General features: G+C 43.1%; 1 protein-coding gene across 1 annotated transcript; it reads right to left on the bottom strand.

Annotated features, from left to right (window-relative positions):
* Positions 1 to 348: 348 nt before the first annotated feature.
* On the bottom strand, positions 349 to 2,213 carry RPS23 (ribosomal protein S23). Its single transcript, XM_055428716.2, has 4 exons — positions 2,061 to 2,213; positions 1,454 to 1,613; positions 663 to 783; positions 349 to 545 (listed from the first exon to the last, which is right to left on the bottom strand). The coding sequence occupies exons 1-4, from the start codon at positions 2,062 to 2,064 to the stop codon at positions 399 to 401; spliced, it is 432 nt and encodes a 143-aa protein (XP_055284691.1). The 5' UTR covers positions 2,065 to 2,213; the 3' UTR covers positions 349 to 398.
* Positions 2,214 to 8,434: the final 6,221 nt, after the last annotated feature.

The raw sequence follows: 8,434 nt of genomic DNA, 5'->3' as shown, positions 1-8,434 counted from the left end.
GAAATCACTAAGAGCAGAGAGTAACCTGAGCGTAGTATATACAACATTGGATTGTATTCTTGCCTGGAGAATCCCTTGGACGGAGGAGCCTGGCGGGCTACAGTCCACGGGGTAGCAAAGAGTCGGACATGACTGAGCGACTTCACTTTCAAGGAGGTAGATCCAAGAATATGTTTCTCAAAATTTCAAAATGATTCCTACTAGCAACTTTTGAGTTTTCTCAACATACCGTACATTTATTTCAGCTTTAATTAATATGGTTTTTTCCACGGAGAAAAAATTTTATGAATCCCATTTACTCTAGAAATTAACAGTTTTCCTTGGTTCAGGAAAATAGGACAGAGAACATATTTTTGGTATATGAAAATTTATTACTATCGTGCTTTCATCATCAAAATTTATGATCTTGGTCTTTCCTTCTTGCCTTTGTATAAAGCCAAAAGAGAGACATTGGCTACTTTGACAACCTTAAAGCGGACTCCAGGGATGTCACCAACAGCATGACCTTTGCGACCAAATCCAGCAACCAGAACTTCATCATTTTCCTGGAATAAAACCAACAGTTTACTTCTGGTTTAAGTGGCAATCACCTAGAACACCCATCCATCCTATAAACAACTGGGGGAAACTCCCCTAAAAATAGAAGATAACTAAACACTCACCTCAATAAAATTCAAGCAACCATCATTGGGTACAAATGCAGTGATTTTTTTGCCATTCTTGATTAGCTGAACCCTGACACACTTCCTGATGGCAGAATTTGGCTGTTTGGCTTCAACTCCTCTGAAACATAAACAGCATAAGAGTGACTTGGCTTTCTGTAAAGGGACACATTTTACTTCATTAAGTATAAAGCTTATTAGAAACTATAGTAGTCCTACCTTTTCAACATAATTTTAAATCCCTAACTTACAGCTAAGTTTTTCTTTAGTCTTAAATTCATCAGAACAACATCAGGGCAAACTTACGGCCTCTTTACAGCGATAAAACACGAACCAAGAACTAGAGCTAGAAATAATGGATTCAAATCCTCATTAAATTTGATGGGGCCACACAAAGTTATCCTTTTGTAAAGTCAAAAAACAGCTGAGTGTTGGCAAATCCATGTGGCTCAATCTTAGCTGTATAACATTAGGCAAGTAACTTCTTTACATGTTTTCTCAAGTGGAAACATGGGGAGTGCCAAGATGAAGCCGTTGATGGGCGCAAACTGCTTAAAAGTTCCACACACATTAAGCTCATAATGTCCCTTGTTTGGTTACTTTCTGTCCTTCGATGTCACCCCAATTCCTTCTAAAGTAGTATTAAATGCTTCAAAATTTTCCGGGCTTGATCCAACGTTCCAAAAAACGTGGACACACAAAAACCTAGAAGTTACATCAAGCTTTAAGTGCATTCATCCCGAGTCACCATACGAAAACCATGAAGGAACCAACAATGGACTTTCACTTACACTTTTTCCAGCACAATTCCCTTGGCGTGAGAAGCGCCGCCAAAAGGGTTGGCCTTCAGGGCTGTGCCCAGATGGGCTTTCTTGTACTGCTTATCGTGCCACTTCTGGTCCCGTCGGTGGCTACGGAGCTTCCTGGCAGTACGCAGACCGCGACACTTGCCTAAAAGTCACAAGCACCTTAGATTTCCCTGTAAAATCACCCAAGTTTTTTTTTCCCTCACATTATCTCAAGTATTAGCCTCACCTAGACTACCCGCCGGTAGGCTCTGACATCACACCTTGGCCCATGGGCCAAACCACAGCTCCCCTTGAGTCAACTAAGACGTGGAAACAAATGCTTCAATGGCTACACTTTCTCAAGGGACGAAGCCCCGCGCCATCGCTCGGGGGAAGCGGCGGCGCTCCGGCTTCGCTCTTAACTCGGGCTCCGCGACGCCCAGGCCGCTTCCCGCCGGGCCATGAGGCTGCAGCAGCGGCGCTCCCCTGGCGCTCCCACCGGCCCCTCCCACGGCTCTCCCTCACCGCTCTGTTTCCTATCTTCCCGCCGGTCCCCGAAACCCCAAGCGGCACGTGCAGGCCACTCTGCCCGGCAGAGCAGACAACTCACCCATCCTGCCGGCGCCACGGGCCTGAGCGAAAGAGAGAGGAGGCGCAGGAAGGACCCACAAGCCCCCGCGAGCGCGCCCCGCCCAGCCGAGGGCCCTTGAGGCTGTCTGCGCCGCGCCTGATCCCGGCTGCCGCCCCTCGGTAGAAAGCGACAAGCCTGCACCACTTTCCAGAATCTGCGTCTTATCTAATTTGCGTGCGATTCGGGGATATCTGATGTTCGCTGTGGTTTATTTCTTTTTATGCGAATACCGCGGACGGAAGGAACCGCGACTACCAATCCCAGAAGCCTTTGCATGAGCCCGGCGCAGGCGCTCTGAGGAAACGCGCGGGGCGGGCTCTGCGGCGCTGAGTGACAGGCCCTGGGCGGCTGCGTGTGGTGGGGTGGGCACCTTGTGCTTGTAGTTCGGCAAATTAGACCTCAGAAGAACCTTAACTCCTACTCACAAGAAGCACGGTAAATTGAAGAACATTTAGTGAAGCAAGGTGCCGTAGTATTTAAAAGCTCACGCTTTAGTGAGACCAGACTCCCAAAGCTGCTGTTTTAGTTGATTCTTTCAGTGAACTCAGCTTGTCCTGGAGAGTGAAACAGATATGAAAGTTTTGTGGAGCCTCTCATATTCTGAGATGGCCCACATTCTGTGGAGTGTGTTTCTCTCTAAATAAATCCACTTCTTACCATAAGAAAGAAAAGAAAAGCCTCATTTAAAAAAAATAATAAATAAATAATTAAATAAATAATGGTGGTGGGAGGGAGGGTTGGGAAGCTGGCTGGAGGTGGAGGTGGTGAAGTTTATAAATCTAATTAAAAATGAAGTTGCATTTCCATTTTCCAAAACCACCCATCCACCAGCTTACTGTGTCACTAGACATTATGTACAATTTTACTTTGCGACAGAAACCATTACATTTAAAAATTCATTACAGCAAGGTTAGTTAGACACATGATGGATGCAGCTTTAATCCTGCCATATATTATTACAGTTAAAATGTAAATGATGAAAAATATTTTGTGCTTATCAGCATTTATGTGGAAATGTGTTTTACAGTGATATATGGTGTTATATTTCTATTATTGTGATGAAAAAGAAAGCAATACAAAAAGACGAAGTGTTTATTAAAACATGAAAAAAAAAAGAAATAAATGGTTTTCCAGCACTGAAGAGATTACAGAAAGTAAATAAGCTAGATCAGACCTGTTTTATGTAGTAATTTTATAGTTTATTTTAATTATTTCAGTTGTAAAATATTGTTATACTGTTAATTAGTTCTGATTGTTCATATTAAACTATTGAAATGCAAAAAATAAATAAATAAATTTTGAAAAAAAAAAAAGAAAACTATTAAACAAAAAAAAAAGCTCTCTGGGATGTTGGTTCATGTCACAACTCTTTATAAAAATTTCTTAGATCCTGCCTGCTGTTCCAGGCACTTGGTGATGTAACAGTTAACAAGATAATTAAGGTTTCTGCTCTTAGAAAGTTTGTATTCTAGGTAGGAGAGGACAAAATATAAGTGTACTTAAATATAAAAAGATAATTTTACATATTGATAACTACTATGGAGAGAATGCACCTGGTTCAGTGATTGACTTGGGGAGGCAGGTGTCTGCTCTGGGTAGGGGGTGTTAGAAGTTGTCTCTGGAGATTACACTTGAGCTGAGATGCTAAAGAAAGACAGCCATCTAAACAGGTAAATGGGTAAAGTCTTCTAAGAAGAGGGATCCTCTGTAAGTATAGAATGAGGCTGGTACTTTTTATGCGCTGAAGGATCAAGGCAGGGATAGCTGAGTGCTTGAAGAGTGGTGTGGCAATAGGTGAGGTTTGAGAGTGCACAGGGACATACAGAGCCTGAAGACCATGGTAAAGACTGTTTACTCTTCCTGTGGTTGGATACCTTTGAAAAGTTTTCAGCAAGGGAGTAACAAGATAGGGTTTATATTTTTGTGGGTTCATTCTGGCTGTTGTGAGGAGAAACAAACTAAGGGATGACTCTGTGAGACCAGTTGAGAGAGTGTTACCCTACTTCAGTTGGGAGATAATGCACGTCTCAGTCCAAGGTGGTAAAAAGTGGTGAGATTAGCTTTACAGTTTGATGGTGGAGCCAACAAGATTTGCTCAGGACTGTAGGCTGTGAGTTGGCACTAGTGGTAAAGAACCAGCCTCCCAGTGCAGGAGACATGAGAGACCTGGGTTCGATCCCTGGGTTGGGAATATCTCCTGGAGGGGGACACGGCAACCCACTCCAGTATTCTTGCCTGGAGAATCCCATGGACAGAAGAGCCTGACAGGCTACAGTCCATAGGATCTCAAAAAGTTGAACAAGACCTAGCATGCAAGCATGCATGTAGGCTGTGAGAAAGGAGTTATGATTTGCATCCTGAGCAATTGAATGATTTGTGTTATTTACTGTGTGGGAAATACTGGGAAAGGAGTAGATTTAGAATATAGTGATATTAAGGGTGCTGTTAAGGATACATTGAGTTTGAGGTGCTTGTTAGACTTCCAGGTAGGGATGTGAGATGTTCAGTTAGATACACGGGTATGGTGTTCAAGAGAGTCATCAGTGAATAGATAGCACCGAAAGCCTTGGCTCTGAATGAGATCATTTAGGGAACGACTGTAGGTAGGACAGAGAAGGGCTTCCCTGGTGGCTCAGCAGTAAAGAATCTGCCTGCAATGCCAGAGACAAGGGTTTGATCCCTGGGTGGAGAAGATCCCTTGCGAAAAGAAGTGGCAACCCACTCCAGCATTCATGCCTGAGAAGTCCCATGCACAGTGGAGCCTGGTGGGCTACAGTCCATCTGTGGGGTTGCAAAAGAGTTGAACATGTCATAGCGACTAAACAACAACAAATACAGAGCAGAGAAAGGTTGGAGGCCCGAGCCTTGAGCACACAGATATTTAGTGGTGTGACAGAGAAGCAGATGAAGCAAAATAGACTGAGGAGTAGCTAATGCTGTACTTTAACAACAGCCAAGTGAAGAGGGTCAGTCAGTCAGTTCAGTTCAGTTCAGTCGCTCAGTCGTGTCTGACTTTCTGCGACCCCGTGAATCACAGCACGCCAGGCCTCCCTGTCCATCACCAACTCCCGGAGTTCACTCAAACTCATGTCCATCTATACAGTTGAAGTGAGTGAAGAGGGTAGAAGGAAGCAAATGTGAAGGGAGGGTAAGATGAGGCCTGAGAATTGTCTTTACGATTTGGCAATGTAGAGGTTATTGGTGCCTTGTCAGGAGAGGATCCCATGAAACAGTGAAAGTGTAAGCTTGATTGGATTGGAGTCAAGAGAATATGGGAAAGAAGGACGTGCACACAGCAATTATGGACAGTTTTTGTAAGGAGTTTTTCTATAATGTGCAGAGAAAGGGGGCCACAGCTGGACAGGGTTTGTCAGAATGGGTTTAAGACATCACATTTTATGATATTTCTACATACTGATAAGATTATTCCAGTCAAGAAGAAAAAAATAGAAAATTCACAGAGAAGAGGGATAATTGCATGAGCAAATCCTTGAGTATACTAGAGGGGTGCCTAAGTGGAGGATTTTTTTTTTTTCTGCACCATGTGGATCTTAGCTCCCAACCAAGGATCAAAGCTGCACCCCCGGCTGTGGGAAAGCCTTAACCACTGGACCCACCAGGGAAGTCCTCAAGTGGAGGAATTGATCTTAGGAATAGTAACAATTTATCTATAGTAATAGAGAAGGCAGAGTATAGGGGTACAACTGCAAGTAAATTGGAAGATCTGCAACTAAATAGGGAGATGTGGAACTTCTCTTTTACTACTCTTATGTCAATGAAATAAGCAGGATCATCAGTGAAGAGAAAGAACAGGAAAAAGAGGTTTGTGTAGAGGGGTAAGATGTGAAACCGTCATTAGGATAACAATGCTAGCATCAGATAATATTTACTGTGTGCCACATATTATTTTGGGCTTCCCTTGTGGTTCAGTTGGTAAAGAATCCGCCCGCAATGTGGGAGACCTGAGTTCAATCCCTGGGTTGGGAAGATCCCCTGGAGAAGGGAAAGGATACCCACTTTAGTATTCTGGCCTAGAGAATTCCATGGACTGTATAGTCTATGGGGTGGCAAAGAGTCAGACACGACTGAGCAGCTTTCACTTTCACATATTATTTTATGTGCCTTATATTTATTAACTCATTTAATTCTTATAATGCTAAAAGGTAAATACTCTTATTACCTCTGTTTATAGTGTCTTAGTCCTTTCAGGCTGCTATAACAGAATACCATTGACTGGGTAGCTTATAAACAACAGAAATTTATTTCTTACATTTCTGAAGACTGAAAAGTCCAAGGTCAAGGTGCTGGAAGATCTAGTGTCTGCTGGGAGCCCGCTTACTGGTTCATAGACTCTTTTGCAATAGCCTCAAAGGTTGAAGGCAACTCTGGGGTCACTTTTATTTATATTTTGTTTTTTTATTGTTTTACTTTTTTTTCTTAGTTTTATTGAGATATATTTGATATATTGGGGTCTCTTTATGAGAGTTCTAACCCCATTCATGAGGGCTCCACCTTTATATATAATCTACACCCAAATACATGCCCCCCCCACACACCTACTAATGCTATCACATTGGGAATTAGGTCTTAACGTGAATTTTGCCTTCTAATTTAGAAGTGTGGGAGGATAGGTTGACAAGAGAATTTGGAGGACCCATTTGAAACCATAGTTATGAAGTTACATCAGTTAGCATTCAGTTCAGTTCAGTCGCTCGGTTGTGTCCGACTCTTTGTGACCTCAGACTTTGTGTATTCTTCAGATTCATTTCATATAGTGACTGAGTAGATAGTTGGCCTGGGGGTGGGGTCTGCTGCTGCTAAGTCACTTCAGTCGTGTCCGACCCTTAGCGACCCCATGGACTGCAGCCCACCAGGCTCCTCCATCCATGGGATTTTCTAGGCAAGAGTCCTGGAGTGGCTTGCCATTGCCTTCTCCGGGGGGTGGGGTCTAATTACAGTAAATGTGCCTGAGGAAGGGCAAGGGAGTTGAGAGTGATTATAAGAGAAGGATTACAATGAACCATGAGATGCTGGAGGAGTAAAGAGCCTTTTTTTTTTTTTTGCTGAGTCAATTCAATCGTGCCCCATTATTTGAGACCCTATGGACTGTAGCCTGCCAGGCTCCTCTGTCCATAGGATTCTGTAGGCAAGAATACTGGAGTGGGTTGCCATGTCCTTCTTCAGGGCATCTTCCCAACTCAGGGAAGAACCTGTGTCTCTTAGGTCTACTTGCTTTGACAGGAAGGTTCTTTACCACCAGCACCACCTGGGAAGCCCAAGTAAAGAGGCAGGAATAGGCAAAACAGTTCTGAAGGCTTGGCCCTACCAGATATGAGAAATTTCTTTGAGGCTAATTGGCTTTTCAGATGGTGCTGGAAGTAAAGAACCTGCCTGACAATGAAGGATTTGTAAGAGACAAGGGTTCCATCCTTGGGTCTGGAAGAGCCCCTCATGGCAGGCTGCATGACAGGGTTGCACAGAGTCAGACACGACTGAAGCAACTTAGCATGCATGCAAGTAAGACAGAGTAGTGTTAGTACAGAAGTTGATAACTTGACTAATGAATACAGAGTCCAGAAAAATACTCCTATAGGAGTATAGAATGTTATTAAGTGACAGAATGAGATGTCAGATCAGTGTATAAAAGAATTGTCAAACAGGTAGAGCTGCACAGAAAGTGGTTACCCAGATTAAATTGAGTCACCATTTCAGGCTAAAAACAAGTATCAGTTCCAGGCAGATTGAGGCCCTGTATGTCAACAGTAAAATTTTAAAATTCTGAAAAGAAAACAAAGGTGAGTATCTCCATGAATTTTGGAAAGGAAGATATTTCTAAATAAGAAGAATGATAAATTTGACCATATTAAGAACCTTGTATAAAAAAAATACACCTGAAGAAAGAAAAAGACAAGTTACAACCTGAGTTGATAGTCACAGCAAGTGTTCATGTAAAGTTGAGATAGATTGTTCCTTAAAAGTTGAGTAAAACATCCTGTAAAATCATCTGGGCTGGGTGCTTCCTTTGTGGAAAGGTTATAAACAGCTTAAATATCTTTTTCAGTTTAGTTCAGTCGCTCAGTAGTGACCGACTCTTTGCGACCCCATGAATCACAGCACACCAGGCCTCCCTGTCCATCACCAACTCCCAGAGTTCACTCAAACTCATGTCCATCGAGTCGGTGATGCCATCCAGCCATCTCATTCTCTGTTGTCCCCTTCTCCTCCTGCCCCCAATCCTTCCCAGCGTCAGAGTCTTTTCCAGTGAGTCAATTCGTCGCATGAGGTGGCCAAAGTATTGGAGTTTCAGCTTTAGCATCAGACCTTCCAGTGAACATCCAGGATTGATATCCTTT

Source organism: Moschus berezovskii, chromosome 8 (assembly GCF_049115385.1).
Source record: "Moschus berezovskii isolate FMDL1 chromosome 8, NW_MosBer_1.0, whole genome shotgun sequence".
NCBI lineage: Eukaryota > Metazoa > Chordata > Mammalia > Artiodactyla > Moschidae > Moschus > Moschus berezovskii.
Note: the sequence above shows the minus strand (reverse complement) of the source record. Positions and strands in the feature narration are given on the sequence as shown.

Coding starts and splice junctions, on each gene's coding strand:
- RPS23 (XM_055428716.2), bottom strand. Junction 784..1,453: donor GGAATTGTGCTGGAAAAAGT/GTAAGTGAAAGT, acceptor TTTATGTTTCAG/AGGAGTTGAAGCCAAACAGC. Junction 546..662: donor GTTGCTTGAATTTTATTGAG/GTGAGTGTTTAG, acceptor GTTTTATTCCAG/GAAAATGATGAAGTTCTGGT.